Source organism: Nannospalax galili, unplaced genomic scaffold (assembly GCF_000622305.1).
Source record: "Nannospalax galili isolate Female #2095 unplaced genomic scaffold, S.galili_v1.0 scaffold473, whole genome shotgun sequence".
Classification (NCBI taxonomy): domain Eukaryota; kingdom Metazoa; phylum Chordata; class Mammalia; order Rodentia; family Spalacidae; genus Nannospalax; species Nannospalax galili.
Window position 1 is genome coordinate 313,765 of NW_008334092.1, and position 19,470 is coordinate 333,234.

General features: G+C 51.6%; 1 protein-coding gene across 2 annotated transcripts in view; it reads left to right on the forward strand.

Moving 5' to 3' along the window:
• Positions 1–19,088, forward strand: part of Kiaa1522 (KIAA1522 ortholog) — a 31,150-nt gene extending 12,062 nt beyond the window's left edge. For both annotated transcript variants that reach the window (XM_008829196.3, XM_008829197.3), the window contains exons 2-7: positions 11,821–11,991; positions 12,078–12,133; positions 12,376–12,496; positions 13,986–14,096; positions 14,180–16,741; positions 17,080–19,088. In XM_008829196.3, the coding sequence (XP_008827418.1) occupies positions 11,821–11,991; positions 12,078–12,133; positions 12,376–12,496; positions 13,986–14,096; positions 14,180–16,741; positions 17,080–17,102 (3,044 nt within the window). In that variant the 3' untranslated portion in view covers positions 17,103–19,088. The remainder of the gene's footprint in view (positions 1–11,820; positions 11,992–12,077; positions 12,134–12,375; positions 12,497–13,985; positions 14,097–14,179; positions 16,742–17,079) is intronic.
• Positions 19,089–19,470: the final 382 nt, after the last annotated feature.

The window sequence follows — 19,470 nt, forward strand, 5'->3', positions numbered from 1 at the left end:
CCACACCACCGCCTCCTCTCTTGCCCTCCCCCCAACCGCCCACCCCGTCCCCGTAGTCCCTGAGGTCGCCGCCGCATCTCCCCCCTTTCAATGCAGCCACTGGGCTGGAACGCTGTTGCAGCCGTTCCCGGCGTGCTTCGGAATCCCTCCGCGGGTCACATTCCAGCCTCTAAGGGTGGGGGCTCCGGTATGAGGAAGGCCTAGCATCCATAGGCAGAGAGATGCTATTCCTAGTTTTCCCCAGCCGGTGCGGCAGTTCAGGGTATCCCGAAGAGTCTCAAGGGATGCTGGAGGAGGTGCCTGGTTTTCTCACCTTGTGAATGCAGAAGTGGGGGAGGGACAAGGTAATAAATCCAAAACCGTGTCCTCCTCCCAAAAGGGGGTCTTTAACAGAGGCAGGTGTTCCTAGGTATGGTACCTGCTGGTGTCGGGGTAAGGTGAGAATCAGAGAGAGTGGAGGGGCCCTTGTGGGGGGAAGAGTCCAACCTTGTTGTCAGACTGGCCCACATTCCTAGAGCACCAGCGCGGAGCCCGATGATCTCATTCCCCCATCACATAGGGGCCATGGAAAATCTGTCTGGGGCAGATGGGGGTTTGTGTTGCTAGTGTGGCCCTGGTACAGGTGCTTGACCTTGGTCAAATTCCTTTTGTTTCTCTCGATGTCTCTGACTTCTACTTGGAGCCTTTCTGAAAACTAAGGAATCCCCAGCATCAGTGACCCTGGGATCCTTACAGTTCTGGGTAGCCTTTTCATGGATGAAGAGACTGAGGTCCAAAGAAAAGGATCTTGTTCAAGGTCATTTGCATTGATAGTTTGAACAATTGTAGTGATGGTCTAATTAACAGTAGGGATGGGTTAATCCTGTTCAGGTGGGCTCTCTGAGGGTTTCTCAGAAGGTGGGTGTTGATGAGAGGCTCCAGTAGTTTCCCTGCCCTGACAACTGTGAAGTCCTGGTTCTGGTTCTCCCTCTCCCTTCAGAAGCCACACTGAGCGAGCTGGGCTGGAGCTAGGCTTGGGCAGGGCCCATTTGCTCTGATGTGATAGTTTCTTGTGATTGAAGGAGAAAGGGTAAGACTGTTTAGAGCAGGTCATGCTGGTGAATGCCTGGAGTCTGAGGGTAGGGTGGAGAATTCAAGGCCAGACTGTTTGGCTCTCTGAGACAGGGTCCTTACCTAGCTGTGGCTGGCCTTCTGATCCTCCTACCTCCAACTCCCTAATTCTGGGATTACAGGGTTGTGGGCATGAGCCACCTGGCCTAGCTTTTGACAGACCTTAGTTGTGTTCAGTCTCCTGCCCATTGGCTCTAGAGGAAGTGACCTGGGGCTCCCAGTGACTCTTGTGCTCTTCCAACCAGTACTGCAACTCAAGGGCTAATCAGGCTTTAAGATGTTGCTAAGAAGCCAGAAAGCATTGTCAAGGCAACATAGAAGTGCCAGGGCTGGGGAGTATCCCAGCTGTATATCAAAAGCTTCTATGCTGGGGTCAGCTTTAGAAAACTTGAAGCAATTGTCTTAATCTAGAAAAGTAGTCAAGGCTCCTCCTTTGTGCCTGGGAGAAGAGGTTCTGTTGCTAAACTTCAGCCCCTTGTTTTCACTTGTGTGGAGGATTCTGGGTCTCCCAGCCTCAGCTTCTGCTGCCATGGACCCAGGCGTAGGATTGGGGCTTGAGTACTGTTTCATTTGATTAGTTGGCATGCAGGGTGGCCAGAGAGGCTGAAGTGTCTGTGCCTTTGGGAGCCAGAGAAAGTGTTTGAGTAAGGGAGGGGCCTACAGAACTGGTGTGTTGGGAAGATGGCTCCAGGGCCAAGGCAGGTGCAGGTAGGACAGGTTGGGGCGAGGAGGTGGTAAGAGTAGAAACTCAGAACCTCTTGCAGTAATCCAGGGGAGAGGTGATGAGATGGCTGGGGACAGGGTGGGAGCTGTGGGAGTGGAGGGAAGGAGGCAGCAGAATTGACAGAACCTGAGATTACTCATATGTTGAGAATAAGGGCCAGAGAGGGCTGCTTGGCTGTTGGATGGTAGCAGAGATATTAATGTAGAAACAAAAATAAGGCCTAGTGCTAGCTGTTCATTAATTTATTCTCCCCATTTTACATATAGATAAGATAGAAGGCTGGCATGGTGGTGCACACCTTTGATCTTAGCAGAGGCAGGCGGATCTACATGTGAGTTCCAGGCCCTGGGTCTAGAGGGAGACCATGTCTCAAAAAGACCAAAAAAAAAAAAAAAAAAAAAAAATCTCGGCGACCAATCACTGTATCTGCACAAGTGCTTCTCAGAACCATTTGGCCCCCGGGGTTTAGGGGAGAACAATACTAAAAAAAAAAAAAAAAAAAAAAAAAAAAAAAAAGAGCTCAGAGGGGTCTAATCACTTGTCCACTTGCTATAGAACGAGGAGATAGCTGACATGTGATTCAAACCCAAGCCTGTCAGATTTGTAAAGTCTGTGTCCCTAACAAGTTCATGGATAGATGGGCTTCAGTTATGATTTTGTGGCCTGCAGGTCTTCTGGGATAGAAAGCCTGGAGCCTTTGGAGAGCAGAAGAATAGGAAGCACTGTGGGAGAGGGGCAGGAGTTGAGGGCTAAGCGTTGGGGCCTTTAGGGCTTGGAGAAGGGAAGTCCAGATTCCAGGGTGGATTCCTGCCTGGATCAAATGCCCTTGGAGAGTGGAAAAGGGCCTGGGTGGATAAGGTGATACCTTCCCAATTCTGGAAAGACTTTGCAACCTACTGGGATTGTTTGGCCTTGCTTCTTAGGAATCCAGTCCATCTCTCCCAAAGACAGGTGAGTGCCTAGTCCTGGGCAGTTGGGAATATGAAGCCTGGAAATTGGGAGGTCAAGGAGAGTATCTTCAGTTCCCATGCACCGTCCTGGCAGGTACACACAGGGCCCTCCTGGTTGGATTTATCATTCCCATCTTGTAGATAGAAAGACTGAGGCGGGAAACTGGACTCAGACTCCTTGGAATGTATTGCATTCTCACTCTGCTTCCTACCTCCAGGGCTTGGGGTCTTGGTTAGGTTCAGGGACTAGGAGAAGCCTTCTCCATCACTCCCCATGTTCCTTCCCCTTCTTTGGTGGTGACTTGTGACCAGCCGTGTGATATGTGAACTTGTTTATAGAAGTTCTGGGCTTCCAGATAAGGGATTTGTTCAGCCATCTTTGAGCTAAAGTGTCTGTCATCAGCAGAACCCCCTTTTTATCCAATGCCCTGCTCATAAATTGGGAAACCATTGCTCCCCACTTGTAGGGGTAGCTACATTCTACATGCAGAGGGCTTTTTGGAGACCATCTCTCCCACACCACAATTAGAGAAACTGAGGTCTCTAAAGAGTAGTGTTTGACTCAGGGTCGAGCTGCAGCTAAGAGCCAATCAGAGTTCAAAGTTTAGGACTCCTGATTCCCAAGGCTGTGAGATGTCTGGTCTGGGGCTGGAATTCCCTGCCTCTGAGTTTAGGGCTGCTCGAAAGGGCGAGGTCACTGAGGAGAAAGAGAGAGCTGATGTTAAGTGTGCTTTATCAGACTTTATCTTAATGGTCCTTAACTTTACTTGAGATTGGAGGAGGGCTCCGGAAGTGGGCAGGAGCAGGAAGTAGGTAGGGGTGATGAGTGGGAAGAATATAGTTTTGCAGCCAGTCAGCTGGGTTCAAAGTGTGACTCCATCTTTACTAGCCATGTGACCTTGGGCAAGTCAGTGACCCTTGAGGTGTGCCTCTGTAGAAGGAGGCTTTAGTGAGACCCGTATCTCCTCAGCTGGCCTTGAGGAATGCCAGTTGTTACTGTGTTATGAGTGGAAAGGCCTCTTCCTACCCCACACCCTTGACCAGTAGAGACCAGCTCTAATCCAACACTTTGTGTTTATACTTGTTTGCCTAGCTTTCTTGTCTCTGCCCCGCTTCCTCTCCCCTCCCCTCTTCTTTTTATATGATCTCTTGTAGCCAAGGCTGGCCTCAAATCCTGAGTCCTGGGCTTATAGGCATGGGCCATCATGCTCTGGTTTTATGTGGTGCTGGGGAGCAAATCTAGGACTTCTGTATGCTAGGTAAGCACTCTACTAACTGAGCTACATTTCCAGTCCAATCAATTAAAAACAACAAACAACAACAACAACAAAAAGCCAAAAAACCTTTTTTTAGGGCTGGAGAGATGACTCAGTGGTTAAGAGGTCTGGCTGCTTTTGCAGAGGACCAGGGTTTGGTTCCTAGAACACGTGGCAGCAACTCAGGTTCCAGGGGATCCGACACCCTCTTCTGGCTTCCACAGGCATTGCATGTATGGGTGCACTTAACATACATTACAAGCAGAACACTCAGGGAGGCAGAGGCAGGCGGATCTTTGTGAGTTCGAGGCCAGCTTGGTCTACATAGTGAGTTCCAGGACAGCTGGGGCTACAAGGAGACCCTGTCTCAAAAAGACAAAAGAAAAAAAATTATTCTTTCTTCCCTCCTCTCTCTCTCCCTCCCTCCCTCTCTCTCTCTCCCTCCTCTTCTTCCTCTGTCTCTGTCTCTCTGTCTCTCCAGTGTTGGGGATCAGACCTAGCTAGATTCTCATGCATGCTGGGCAAGTGCTCTGCCACTGAGCCATATCCCCAGAGTAGCTTGTTTTCTTTTCCTTTTTTCTTTTTGAGACAGGCTCCCCTTGCCTCTGTCTCTGGAATTGTGGAATTACAGTTGTTCACCATGCCCACAGGTTGAATGGCTTTCTTTAATGTCTCCAGGTACTGTATGAGGTGGGTGCTTGTTTCACTTTATGGAAGAGGAGACTGAGGTGAGATAGACTGATTTGTCCAAAGCCTGGAATCCAGTTCCTTTGATTCTTAGCCCCTTCTGATACTGACTTTACGCTGGCTGCCTCTCTGGCATCCATAAAATGGAGATAATCATACTTCCAAGGAACAAAAGAAAAGGCTGGAAATCCAGAATTGCGTGGCCAAAAGGGATTATTATGTCATTGTTGGGAGCAAAAGCTGACCTGGAAACTCATTATAATGTTTATTATATTATTGTAGCTAATTCCTCCCTGAACTACTACTGCCTGTCCCCCAAGGGCACCCTGTGGGATGGGATTACCCCCCATGCTCTGAGCACTCCCTGCCCCCTAATATTTACATTAGAACTGGCCTGACCTGTCAGCTCTGCCCCTGCTGAGGTGGGGCTGGACACTGGGAGAAGGGAGGCAGATTTCCCTTCTACAGAGGTGAGGTATAGAGCTCTCCCTTCTTTGGGCAGGGAGGGATTGAGGCTCTGGCTCCCCTTTTTCCTTAACAAATGTAGGACTGCCATAGCATTTGGTATGAGACCCATGTTCAAATATGGGACCTGCCACTTCCTGGTTGGGTGACCTTCAGCAAGTTCCGTCATTTTCCCTTGAGCCTCCTTGTGCTCTTTTGTAAAAAGCAGACTTCGCCTTGCCTTTGGAGTAGTGGAAGGCTGTGTTTGTGAGCGGAAAGGTGCTTGCTTCCATCTACAAGTTAGCTATGATAGGTTGCTTTTGTCTTGCTTCCGTGGGAAGAATAGCCACTAACCCTTTTGGTTCTGCCCTGCCTCTAGCATGTGTGGCCTGAAGAAGCCTCCCCACCTCCCCCATTTGTCCACCTGTATGGAAAGGGGAGGTTTAGACCTGAATCTCCCTGAATCCTGACTGGCGATCTGGCCAAGGTCAGTAAAGATAGAGATGCCAGCTCCTGAGCAAGGCCACCTGGCCAGCTGTGCCCTCCCCCCCTCATTCTTCTCCCCTGAGTCAGGCCTGCTCACTTGTGGGTGCGCCACCCCCACCCCTTGCTCTGGAATGGGGCAGGTTGAGGCCTCACCCCATGGAGGATGTTGCCAAGAGAGTACTGCGCATGTGTACAAGTACATGTGGCTCTGGAGGAGGCAGGGCCTTCCTCTTTCCTCCTCCTCTGTCCCCAGGCTCAGGAAAGCCCCTGGATGGTAGGTAGACACACCTGCCTCCCTGTACATGCAGTCACTTGGCAGGCCCTGTGTGTATGCAGTCCTGCCAGTAGGCAAGAAGGGCATGGGCTAGGGTGGCCTGGTATATTTTGCTGGTAGTCTTGTGTGTATCCACATGTGGAGGTGGCCATAGTGGGACGTTCTGGGGGTGCGTGCCTCTGCCCTGGCCATGGACTGTATGTGAACTCGAGAGCTTGCCTGTGTCTTCCTAGTGTGCACGCTTGATGGGCTGCATCAGGAGCAAGGTGTCTTCTCAGCTCCAGAAGTCTCCCGGAGGCAGATGGGGGTGCTGGAAGCTGTGCTGGAAGCTTCACTCAAGGCCTCTGCCCCAGGCTGCTCTTCTGGATGTGTGAGGGAGAAAGCCTGGGAACAGGGACGCCTTAAGTGTGGCCTTGGAAAGCTCCTCCCACTCCTTGGACCCCGAGTTACTTTGTGAGGTGTGCCCACCCCACCTGAGACTCAGGTTGCAGAGCCCCTTCCCAAGCAAGCTGTTGACCTATGCCTGGGTGGGCCACTGCAGGGTCTGGCTGCTATAGGTGGGGACAGGGAGAGGTGTTGCTGGGCAACCAGATGTTATCAGGTACAGGAGCCTTGGATATGACTAGGGATTTTGCAGTTGTGGCCTTGAGTGCCAGCTGTAGGTCTAGGGCTTCTGTAGGTTAAAGTCACCCCACCCCCAACTTAGCGGGAGCCCAGCCCTTCATTTCCCTGACTAGGGGGAAGCTGAGGGTGACTGCCCTGCATGCACACAGTGAAAGGCTCAGGAGCCAGCTGGAGCTGGGAAGTCTCCTAGCTCCCCAGCCTCTTGATGAGCTACTACGAGAGTACCTGCCTCCAAGGGCTGCATAAGATCGTGAGGGCAGAGACGGGTTTTGCCTTCCACCAATGTGTGACATAGAGCCTGATAGGGAGGAATCTGGTGTGGGACTGATAAAAGGGTCTGATGGGTCCTGCCTAAGAGGTCCTGCCTTATAGAGGGGCATGTGGTCCAGAAGCCTCCACTTTGTAGGGATGATGGAGTCTTGGGACTCTTCAACAGGGAGGTTAGGTTTGTAGCTGGTGCAATACATAAAGCTTATACCTTTAATCCCAGCACTTGAGAGGCAGAGGCAGGCAGATCTCTGTGAGTTCAATGCCGTATTGAGATCCAAAAAAACCCAGACCAAAACAAAACAAAAACCAGATTTTTCTCCATGAAAAAGCTTCAATCATTTATGCAACGGAGGCCAGAGTGGGCAGCTTTATAATGTTTGCCCCAACTGGCCTTGTTTCTTCATCTGTAAAATGGGGTGTCTTGGGGGACATACCTATTTGGGACTGGGGCTCTAGTTCCAGTTGAGTGCTTGCCTAGTATGGAGGAAGCCCTGGGTTCCATCTCCAGCAATATATAAATTGGGTATTGTGGTACAAGTCTGTCGGTAGAGGCAGGAGGAACAGAAGTTCAAAGTTAGGATAGAGATGGCTCAGGGAGTAAAGGTGCTTGCTGCCAAGCCCAGTGACCTGTGTTAGTTCTTTGGGACCCACATAGTGAAAGAGGAGAGCTGAATCCCATAGAGGGGTACACCTCCTGTTAGAGCTTCTCAGTCTTCTCATATTAGTCTGCCTTGTTCATGGAATTCAGTGAGTATGTCTTGAACTCAGCCAGTACCAGGCTGATACCAACTGATTTGTTTGTTTGAGACAGGGTCTCCCTGTAGCCCCAGCTGGCCTGGAACTCACTATTGTAGACCAGGCTAGCCTGGAACTCAACAGAGATCCTCCTGCCTCTGCCTCTGAGTGCTGGGATTAAAGGTGGTTGCCACCACACCCAGTTAAAGTTTTTCTCTTAGACTTTATTGCGTATATTCTTGTATGACTTGGGGGTGTATGTGGCACATGCCCCCTTGGTTGCACTTGAACTCATCAGGATATGACCTTGAATTTCTGATACTCCCGTCTCCACCTTCCACCTTCGACGTGTGCAGTTTTTTTTTCATGTGTATGCGTGTATTGCCTGCATGTAGGTAAGTACACCCATGTTGTGCAATGCCCAAGGAGGTCAGAAGAGGGTGTTGGATCCCCTGGGACTGGAGTTATGGACAGTTGTTAGCTGCCACGTGGGTGCTGGGATTCGAACCTGGGTGTTCTGGAAGAACAACCAGTGTTCTTCACCGCTGAGCCATCTCTCCAGCCCCAAAGTGCACAGTTTTATGCAGTGCTAGTGCTAGGGACTAAACCCAGAAACTTGTGTATACTAGACAAGTGCTCTACAGACTGAGCTATAGCCCCAGCTCCTTAGTGCTGACTTAGTGAATGAACACAGTTGTTACAGCAGTCTTCCAAAGAGGAACTGTTGGCCTGAAAATTAAAAAACAAAAAACATGGTCTCACTATGTAGCCCTGAACTCATTGTATAGACCAGGATAGCCTTGTGTTTGTGGATGATCTTCTTGCCTCTGCCTTCCAGGTATTGAGATTACAGGCATGTATTAGCATGCCTGGCTTCGTTTTATTTAAAGATTCTTTTTTTTTTTTTTTTTTTTTTTTTTTTTTAAAAAAAAAAAAAAAAAAAAAAAAAAAAAGAGGACGATAAATCTTTCACTGTGATATATCATATGTAGACGAGGCTGGCCTTGAACTCACAGAGATCCGCCTGCCTCTGCCTCCCAAGTGCTGGGATTAAAGGTGTGCACCACCACGCCCGGCGATTCATTTTTATTTTATGAGTGTTTGCCTACATGTATGTATGTGTACCACATGCATACCTGGTGCCGGTGGAGTCCAGAAGAAGTTGTTGAATCCCCTAGAGCTGGAGTTACAGATAGTTGTGAGCCACCATGTGGGTCCTGGAAACTGAACTCATGTCCTCTGCAAGAGCAGTCTGTACTCTTAATCATTGAGCCGTTTCTCCAGCCTCCACCCCTTTTTTTGAGTCAGGGTCTCACTCTGTAGCCCAGGCTGTTCTAGAACTTGTGGCCACCCTCCTTGCTTTGCCTGTCAAGTGCTGTGATTACAGGTATGCCACCTCACCTGCTTTGCTTTTTCTTTTCTTTGTTTTGAGACAGGGTCTTGCCACGTATACAGCCCAGGCTAGCCTGGGACTGGCCTTGAACTTGTCATCTCCTGGCTTAGCCTTTGGAGTGCTGGGATTACAGGGGTTTGCCCCCATGCCAGGTATTGGCCTTGTTTTATACTAGGTCGTGGCTTGTGTGTGATGGAGCTAGATTTTAAACTGAACTTGACTTCCCTCCTAGTACTTCTCCTCTCCCTTATCATTTCCTGGCCTTTGTACTGACTTCATCCATGGTTTGTTTCTGAGCTAATTTTGTACTCCAGTGCTTTGTGGACAGGCACTAATTCACAGAATGGGGTCAGTGAGAAGAACCCTGGGCTGAAGGAGCAGGAGGTCTCCTGCCTCTGCTGTGTGATCTTGGAAGGTTCTCTGCTCTTCTGATGTCCAACTACTAAAGTAAAAGAAAGTTCTTTAGAAAGTGCGGGGCTTATCTTGGGCATGAGAGGCTGTTGCCATGAGCTGCTGTGATTCTCTGGGCATCTCTCTGGTGTCACATTCGGTGCTGTGTCCTGAGGCTAGCCTCTGTCCCTGACACCCTCACAGGTAGCCCTGGACTCCTGTAAGAGTACTGGAGGGACTACTGAGGAACTGAGCTCTTTCCTCAGGGAATTACCCCCCTAACCAGGAGGGCTTAGGCGTGGGCACTATGCCAGGTTTGATCTGGGCCTCTCCATCTGGCAGCTAGGACCCTTCCCTTAGCTCCAGAGCACAAACATTTCGACTGGATTTGGGGGCAGAGTGAGTAACCCGAAGCTAGAATTGTGGACTTCTCCCCACTACTTCTAATAGCAGAGCAAAGCACCCAGTCTTTGGGCCTCAGTTTCCCCACATCCTGCTTGGGGGAGGGGACGTGGGATTAGTCAATGGGCGGGACCAGCGGTAAAGGTGGGAGGAGGATTTGGAGCAGCCCCTCCCCCTCCTCTGCCGGAACTGTGCAATACTGTGCTCCTGGCTGTCTGGAGCTTGCTTTGCAGCTCTGCGTCCCCTTGGGGCTGTGCTGTGCTGTGCTGAAGGTGCCTTGTGCTCTGGGGAGGTTAAAGCAGGGGACGGTCCGCTGCAAGCATGGTGGTGTTCCTGGGCCGCCACCTCCCGGCACTTCTTGAGGTCTTTAAGAAGGGTGAGTGGGTGTGGTGGTGGGGGGCAGGGAAAGGGTCCCTACAGCTCCCTTTGCCAGACCCTTAGATGGAATGGGGATCAGAGCTGGGAAGGGTAATAAGGTAGAGGGGGTGCTGGTCACCAGGCTGGCTGGAGGCTGTGTCCGCTGCTATCCTTTGTCCAGCGCCTTTGTTGCTGCCTTTGTCTGAGTACTGCTTGTGCTTGGGAGGATGGACCCAGGTGTCTCTGACCTTGAAGTCTGCCACGCTAGGGCCAGACTGCCTTCCTGTTGGAGTACCCACTCATTACTGGGCATAGCTCAGTACCCCAGTTTAGAGAGAGGGCAGCAATGGAGAGGATATGTGGGAACAGGCAAGGAAAGGAAAGTTTACCCCTGGAAGTTGGGGAGCTTGTGGTTGAACCACATTTAGAGGGGGGCGTAGGGACCATGTGCACCCCTTTTCCTAGGTAGACCTGGATTCTAACAGTAGGGGCTACAGCTTCTTGCACTTTGGGAGGTCAGAGGTTCCTTCTGGGACTCTAGAGTGTAGTCCTGGCTCTGACTAACTCTCATTTGCTGTGTGACCATGGGCAAAACATTTCCCATTTGAACCCGCTTTTCCACTTGGAAAATCATAGGGTTTGGGGAGACATCTGCGACCTCTTGCGGTGGGGGTGTCTTAGCTCTGATCTCGTGGGATTCCTGGGGAGGACCCTCAGTGCTGAGGAAGGGAGATGGCAGGTGTCACCCTGTTCCTGGGGCAGAGCCCTTTAAAGGGTTTGATTTGTTTCTGCCTCTCTACAAGGTGCTGCCAAGGTCATATGACCCTCCCAGTAAGTACTTTTGCTTATGTTGTGGGTTTCATTTAAAAGGGGCTGGGACTGCAAAGTGCTGACACAGCCCCCTATCAGGATTAGGTGACCAGCCCATCTGTGGGCGGAGCCTGTAACAGGATCCTCTGTAATGGATCCCTGGCTCCTCTGCACCAAGGGCCAGGCCAAGGCCTTCAGAAGAGGGCATACCTGGGACTGGTCCCCCAAGAGAGGCTAAGCTTCCCTGTGGGGTCTGATCCCTCTTCTCCCCTCCCCTGCTCATCTTTCACCAGAGGGCAACCATATGGGTAAGTAGGTATCCCCCAGTCTATCTTCCCCTCAGGGTTTTCTGGGAATTTGGTTATGACCTGTCAGCTCCCTGGTTTTCCCATGGCATCTTCTCCTTGGACTTGGGCCAAGTGAATGTTTGAAGAGGTTGGTTTGTTTTCCTTCAAAGTGAAGCTTCAGGTCTCAAGACAAGAAACTATTTGCTATGGGCTATGTTTGTATATTAGGAGTGTCTTGTGTGAAATCCCAAGTGACCTGTGGATACACAGTTGTGTGTATACTTAGATACTGCTTGTATGCATATAGAATGACCCCAGTGGATCTGTAGAGGCTGGGTGTGGGTATGCATGTGGGTTTATACTTAGGTAGTGTTTATATGTATACATCTCTGAAGCCTGTGGGTGTTGTACGTGTCCTGTGTGTGGTGCCTTGTGTGGGCCCATTATGTGATGTGACTCAGATACATGTACCCTTGGGGGTAGTTTGTGTATGTATATGGGGCTTTGTGTGGAGGAAGAAGGACATTGTGTGTCTGCACTGGATACCTCTGTTACAGATGTGCTTGTGCATCTCCAGGGCCCACATGTCTTTGGGCCTTACTTCCCCCTCCATCCTATTAGGCTCTGCCAAGGCTGAAAGTGACAAACGTCAGGGTGCAGGGCCCAGCCAGGGGCTAGGATCTTTAGTGGATGAGCACCAGGACAATGTCTTCTTCCCCAGTGGGAGACCACCTCATCTGGAAGAGCTGCACACACAGGCTCAGGAGGGGCTCCGCTCCCTACAGCACCAAGGTAACCTTCCCTCTCCATGCTCCAGTGCCCTTCTCAGCTCCTGAGGTGAGGGGCCTGGGCTAACACACCCTTCTGGTGTCTTCCAGAAAGACAGAAACTGAGCAAGGGTGGCTGGGACCATGGAGACACCCAGAGTATCCAGGTAAGCCCTGTCCCCCAGCTCAGTCCTGCTCTTTCCCTCTGGCTTAACTTCTGGAAAAGCATGGCTTTGGACCTTTCTGGTCTGTTTCCCATCTGAATCTTGAAGAGCTAGAATAAATGACCTCTGATAGCTAATCCAGGCTTGCTCCAGTCCTGGGTGATGTTGGGGGAATCTGTGAGCAAAAGTTCCCATGGGAGGCCCAAGGAAGCAGCCCACCCAGGCTCATCTTCTTTCTCTAATAGTCCTCCCGGACCGGGCCAGATGAAGACACCATCTCCTACTGCAGCCAGAAGTCGTATGCGACTGAGAGCTCCACAGCAGAGGACGCTCACTCCGTCCGCTCAGAGATGATCCAACGCAGAGGTGTCTTGTCACCAGCTGGGAATCCTAGGCAGGGGAGAGGGGTGACAGGCACTATCATGTCCCAGCACCTGCAGCATCCTCTTTTCCTCATAATCCCAGGCTTTGTGATTCAGTGAATTTAGGAGACAGTACCCTTTTATTCAGTGTATACATTCATAGAAAACAGCATAGTTAAGATTTGAGAAACCTAGGTTTGTGGTTGCTTAGCCAGCTATATGACCTTGGGCAAATCCTTAACCTCGCTGAACTTCTGTTTTATGATTTTTTTTTGGTCTTTTTGAGTCTGTTTAAGATTTAAAAAAAAAAAAAAAATCTTATTACTTTTAAGCCAGGAGTGGTGGCTCACACCTATAATCCCAGTACTGCAGAGGCAGAAGCAGATGGATCTCTGTGAGTTCGAGGCCAGCCTGGTCTACATAGTGTGTTCTGGGACAGCTGGGGCTACAGGGAGACCCTTTTTCAAAAAGACCCCCCCCAAAAATCTTTTATTATTTCTGTTATGTGTATTGCCTGCACATAGGTAGATATACCCGTGTCATACAATGCTTGCAGAGGTCAGAGGAGGGCATCAGATCCCTTGGAATTGGAGTTATGGATGGTTCTTAGCCACCACGTGGGTGCTGGGAATCAAACCCGCGTCCTCTACAAGAGCAGTCAGTGCTATTTATTTATTTATTTATTTATTTATTTATTTATGTTTGGGCAGGGAGACAGGGTCTCCCTGTAGCCCCAGGTAGCCTGGAACTCTCTATGTAGACCAGGCTGGCCTTGAACTAACAGAGGTCTGTCTCCCTTTGCCTCTCAAGTACTGGGATTAAAGGCATGTGCTCTTAACCACAAAGCCATCTCTTCAGGTCCCCTGTTAAAGATTTCTATGAAAAGTAAAGGATTGGGCTTGGGATATAGCCCAGTTGATAAAAGTTACTTTCCCTAGTGTGCAGGAAGTCCTGGGTTCAGTTCCTGGTACCACATAAAGCAGTCATCCCAGCACTTGGGAGGTAGAGGCAAGAGGATCAGAACTTCAGGGTCATCCTCAGCTATATAGTGGGTTGGGGGCCAGCATGGACTACCTGAAACCCCCATCTCAAAACAGAAAAAGCCAAAGGATTGGCTAGGAATTGCCTCCGTGGTAGAGGGTATGTGTAAGGCCCTGAATTCAATCTCTAGTAGCACACCCAAAAAAAAAAAAAAAAAAAAAAAAAAAAGAAAAGATATTAAGAGCATTTACCTTATTGGAATGAATACCAAGCATTTAACATGCTGACATGGAAATGTATTACTAAGTAAGAAATGGTGTTGGCTAAGTGGAAATGGAAATGATCATTGTTGAATGAGAGGAGTTTCCAGAAGTCTTAAACCTCTCGGTTGCCTGTAATTCTTTGACTACAGAACTTTTGCCCAGAGCTCTAACTAGTAGTTATCAAAGCAGTGCTCTGTAGAATGGAGAGTTCTGCTCTAATGAGTTTTCTCTCTCTGGTCTGGCTCTTAGGCTCCACTTTCCGACCCCATGACTCATTTCCCAAATCTGGAAAGACAGGGCGCCGCAGGGAGCGGCGGAGCACAGTCCTGGGGCTGCCACAGCATGTGCAAAAGGAACTCGGTGAGCCCTTGTTAGGTGGGCAGTGGTAGTGGAGGGGGGCCAGGCCAGCCCCTCTGCTGACGCCATCTCCTTACCCATTTCAGGCCTGCGGAACCAGCGTGAGGCACCAGGTACTCCACAGCCTCCTGGTCCACGGGATGCTGTCCGCATTCCCACAGTGGATGGTCGCCCTGCAGGCCTGGCCTTAAGGACAGGGGTCCGGGTGTCCCTGCAGGCCCTGGAGGCAGAAGCAGAGGCGGGTGTTGATACAGAGGCCATGCTACAGCGTCACATCGACCGTATTTACCGGGATGACACACTCGTTGGCCGGTCCACAGGAACCCGGCCGCCTCCATTGACCCGGCCCATGTCTCTTGCAGTGCCTGGACTGACGGGAGGGGCAGGACCTCCAGAGCCACTGAGTCCAGCCATGTCTATCTCGCCCCAGGCCACCTACTTGTCGAAGCTGATCCCACATGCTGTCTTGCCACCCACAGTGGATGTGGTGGCCCTGGGCCCCTCCAGCCTGCGCACTTTGAGCCGCTGCAGCCTGGTCTCGGCCAGTCCAGCTTCTGTTCGCTCACTGGGCCGCTTCTCCTCAGCCTCAAGTCCATGGCCCCGCAGTCGCCATGCTTCCTCTTCCAGTGACACCTGGAGCCACTCTCAATCCTCTGAGACCATCGTGTCTGATGGGTCCACCCTGTCCTCTAAGGGGGGCTCTGAGGGCCAGCCAGAGGGCTCTGTGGCTAGCAGTAATGTGGTACCCCCTCCTCCAGGGGGTAGTGGGAGGGGCTCCCCCAGTGGGGGCAGTACTGCTGAGGCCTCAGACACAGCCAGCATCCGCAGCAGTGGGCAGTTGTCTGGCCGGAGTGTGTCCCTGCGAAAGCTGAAAAGGCCTCCCCCACCACCTCGCCGGACCTACTCCCTCCACCAGCGGAGCTCAGCAGTACCTGATGGGCCCTTGGGGTTACCACCCAAGCCTGAGCGGAAGCAGCAGCCACAGTTGCCCCGGCCGCCCACCACAGGTGGGTCTGAAGGAGCAGGAGCAGCACCTTGCCCACCCAACTCAGCAGGCAGCTGGGTCTCTGGCTTGTCTCCAGGTGGTTCCAGGCGCCCTCCACGTTCTCCAGAACGAACACTTTCACCTTCCAGTGGATACTCAAGCCAAAGTGGTACCCCGACCCTCCCTGCCAAGGGTCTGGCAGGTGCCCCTGCTTCCCCAGGCAAGGCTCAACCTCCTAAGCCAGAGCGAGTCACATCTCTTCGATCTCCTGGGCCCTCTGTGTCCTCTTCCCTCACGTCTCTGTGTTCTTCTTCTTCAGACCCTACTCCCTCAGACCGTTCTGGCCCACAAATGTCAACCCCATTGGGTGACAGGTTTGTCATACCTCCTCATCCTAAGGTGCCTGCCCCCTTCTCTCCACCTCCTTCTAAGCCCAAGAGCCCTAAGCAAGCTGTCCCTGCTCTGGCTACCACCGTTCTGGCTCCTGGGCTAGTTTCTACCATTGACACCAGTCCCGTACCCCCTTCTACTCAGACAACCCTGACTCCACCCCAGGAGTCTCCCATTGCTTCCAAAGACCAGTCACCCCCACCATCCCCACCCCCATCTTATCATCCACCCCCGCCACCTAGTAAGAAGCCAGAGGTAGTTGAGGAGGCTTCACCTCCTCCAGAGACTACTGAGGACCCCCTTCCAGATCCTAACTGGCCACCACCACCCCCTCCAGTACCTGAGGATCAGGACCTGTCCATGGCTGACTTCCCCCCACCTGAGGAGGCCTTCTTTTCTGTGGCTGACCCTGAGCCTGCAGGCCCTCTGGACCTCAGCAGCTCCCTGGCTGCCTCCCCCTCAGCTGCTAGCTCTTTCCAGAGCCCTCCCCAGAGTACCCCAGCCCCTCCACCAGCTCCTCTAGTTCCTCCAGCACCTCTAGCCCCACCTCCAGCTAGTGCTGTTCCAGAACCTCTGGCCAAGCTCCCTCAGAAGGAGTCTGTAGGCTGTGGGAAGAGCAGTGGGGCTCCCAGGGAGGATGCTGGTGCACCCCTGGTCACACCCTCACTCCTGCAGATGGTACGCCTCCGCTCGGTAGTTGCCCCCACAGGGGTTCCAAATCCACTTCCAGGGCCATCAGCTCCCCAGAAGCCACTGCGAAGAGCTCTGTCGGGGAGGGCCAGCCCAGTGCCTGCTCCCCCCTCCTCTGGACTCCATGCTGCTGTCCGACTCAAGGCCTCCACCCTGGCTGCCAGTGAGGGCCCTGGAACTGCTCAGCCCAATGGACCACCCGAAGCAGAGGCACGGTCTCCATCTGCTGCGTCCACAGCTAGCTTCATCTTCTCCAAGGGCACTAAGAAACTGCAGCTTGAGCGTCCTGTGTCTCCTGAGGTCCAGGCTGATCTTCAGCGGAATCTGGTGGCTGAACTTCGGAGCATCTCAGAGCAGCGGCCACCCCAGGCCCAGAGGAAGCCTTCCAAGGGTCCTCCACCAGTGGCCCGCAAGCCCTCCGTGGGAGTCCCCCCTCCATCCCCTAGTTTTCCTCGGGCTGAATCCCTTACTTCTCCATCCACCAATGGGTTCCCTCACACTGAGGACAGGACTAAGGGGGAGCTGGCAGAGAATGGCGATGCACAGCTGGCGGGTACTGAGAACAGGAGCCCCTCTGGTTCAGGTACAGTACACAGAAATGCAAAATAGGTATCTGTGGTCCCACTCTAGGGGGACATGCTCTTGCATCTAAAAACTGTTCTGTTCTTGGGATGTCTGGGATGGGTGAACTGTCACCATTAAGCTCCAGGGGTAGGAGCTTGGGGAGCACTCTGGTAGCAGACCTGAGTAGATTCCAACGTTGCCACTTCATCTAGCCCAGCTATGTTGTGAAATGGGGCAGTAATACCTGTCTAAAATGTGCAGCTCAGTACTGCTGGTTCGTCAGTAATGTGAGATGATACAGAAAGGTTGAGTGAGGATGTGTCTTGGGAGACTTGCTAAGTGTCTGTTTCCTCACAGATCCACAGAAAGAGCTGGTCTGACCATCACACTCAACTGGCACTGCTGACCCATCCCAGGAATACAATCTCTCAGGGATCTGAGCAGTTCTAAGGATGAGAGGATATGGCACACAACCTAAGAGAACATGCCTGCAGCCTTAATCTCCGCAGCCTTCGATGTTTATGCAAGCCTGGTGTTGCCCATCCTCCAAGTCACCCAGCTCTCATGCCTTTCTTGAATGGATTCACTTTCAACAGCTGCCGCTTCAGCTTTGGCCTTTGCCTCATCTTGAAGGAGGTAGCTGGTGGGAGTGGGTGGCTGCGCCCCCTGCTGGCCCTAAGGCCAAAGAGGTGGGAGCAGAGCACTTGTTTCTTTTTTTTCATGTTGGAATCATGTATACTGTAGTCTGGAATCAAAGCACTTTTACAAAGTGGCTACATGTCCATCCTCCAGGGCTCATGAAACCACATTCCAAGGGCCTGTTTACATGGTGGCAGCATCAGCCAGCCCCTGCTAGGACCAATCTGTTCCCTCTGCCAATTCAGTTTGCTCCTTTCCTTGGTTCTTGGAGATGGGCAAGTCATTTATTCCCCCAAGCTTCCCCACGCTGGTGGGAGTGGGGCTGTGGAATTCCAAAGCACAAAAGGTGCAGTGGGGGCTAGCCTTCCTGTGCCTCAACTTACCACCAACCACTCTCCTGCCTTCCAGTTCTGCCAGGTGCTCCTTACAGGGGACAAGTAGGAGACTGTCAGGACAGAGGGAGGTCTGCAGGCACTGGCTCAGAAAGCAAAACTACCAGAGTAGGAAGCCGTCTTGGGCTGCCCTGACACTTGATTGGGTGGGGGCAGATGGGTACAACTTCAGAGCCAGTTGTGTCCACTTGAGCGTGGTAGGGAATACTGAAGAGGAGGGCCTGGCAGAGGAGAGCTTATTTGGGCAGTAGGCCGAGGTCTGGCCTCAGACTTCTTCTCTGACCTGTCTCTACTCTTTGGTGCATGTCCTTTCTGCAGCTGCCTTCCAGGCAGGTGGCTCCAGTGGAGGGAGCTGATGCTGAGTGGCAAGGATGGGATGCCAAAGGTGCATTTTACCCCATTCTAACCTAGTCATTAAAGGGGTAACTCAGTGCTCCTAGGGAGCAGGCCAGTGGCTATCCCCCAGATAGCAGCCTATGCTACTGATTTCTCTTCCCAGAATTTTGATGACTTCTGTTTTCAGCCTGTTCCACCTCTAAGTAAGCTGGGGTTCCTATCAGCCCTGGTGGCTGCACAGGGCTGGCCCCTAGAACCTCCTTTCCAGGGCCACCTCTTGAGTTTCTTCAACAGTGACTTGGGCTTGAGCCTAGCCAAGGCACCTTGCTTTTAGCTTCTCTACTACCAAGGAGAGAGTACACATTACCCTGTTATTGACTTTCCTGTCAAGAAATGGGAGGTTGCAGTGAGAGCCCAGGTTCCCTTGGCCCTCTCTCTAGGTTGTTTGTCACTACTGTTTTCTCCCTATAGCTACAAACCAACATCCTTCCCCTGCCCTGTGGGTGATGGGGAACTGCTGCTGGTGATGCTGCCCAGTGAGTTGGGGAGGGAGGACAATCAGCAAGCACTGTTCTGCCCCAGGATCCGGGGCTGGTCAAAGCCCATGAAACCAGGCCCTGCAGTAGCCTGGAGGCTACTGGGGGTGGGAGGCAGCCACCTTCTGTCTTTACTCCTCCAGTGTTACTGGAGCTCTTGTCCTTACTTAGGATCTTCTAGACTTGTTTCCCCACTGGGTGGGCCAGAGTACAAGGGTGAGAAGAGGCAACCTTTCTTGTCCTCTGTGTAGATGAGCTTGACTTGTACAAATGGGGAGACCAAAAGCCTCTGATTTTTAGTTTGCATAAAAATGTTGAAGAGAGAAATATATATATATTTCTTTAAATTTGAGTCTTTGATATATCTATATAAACAATCCTTTCCCTCTTTCTCCCTATCCCCAAGCTTGAGTGAGACACGTGAAAAGGCTGTGTTTCATTAAAAAGTGTTAAATGATTGAAATTTGGCTGTGACTGCTACTTTTTCTCCCTCGTTCTAATGGGTCAGATATGGACAATGGATGATGGTACCAGGTGACATGTGGTGAACAAGGTCTGAGGAAAGCAAAGCATCTCATACAACAGCACAAAAACTTAACCATCAAGCTGATGAACTACAGAGAGACCTGGCTGCAGCGGGTGGGAGGGACATGACAGGTCTGGGCCCACAGTGAGAAGGGAAAGTGTCCTGTAAGCCTTAGACCCACGAGTGGACAACTTCTGCTTAGTACTTCGGAAGGGAAACTCACGAGTATGTACCATCCTCCCTTTACTGGTGCAGGAGAGCAGTGGCTTCACATTTGTGTTCTAAGATGGTCTGGCTTAAGACAGAACATATCCAGAAA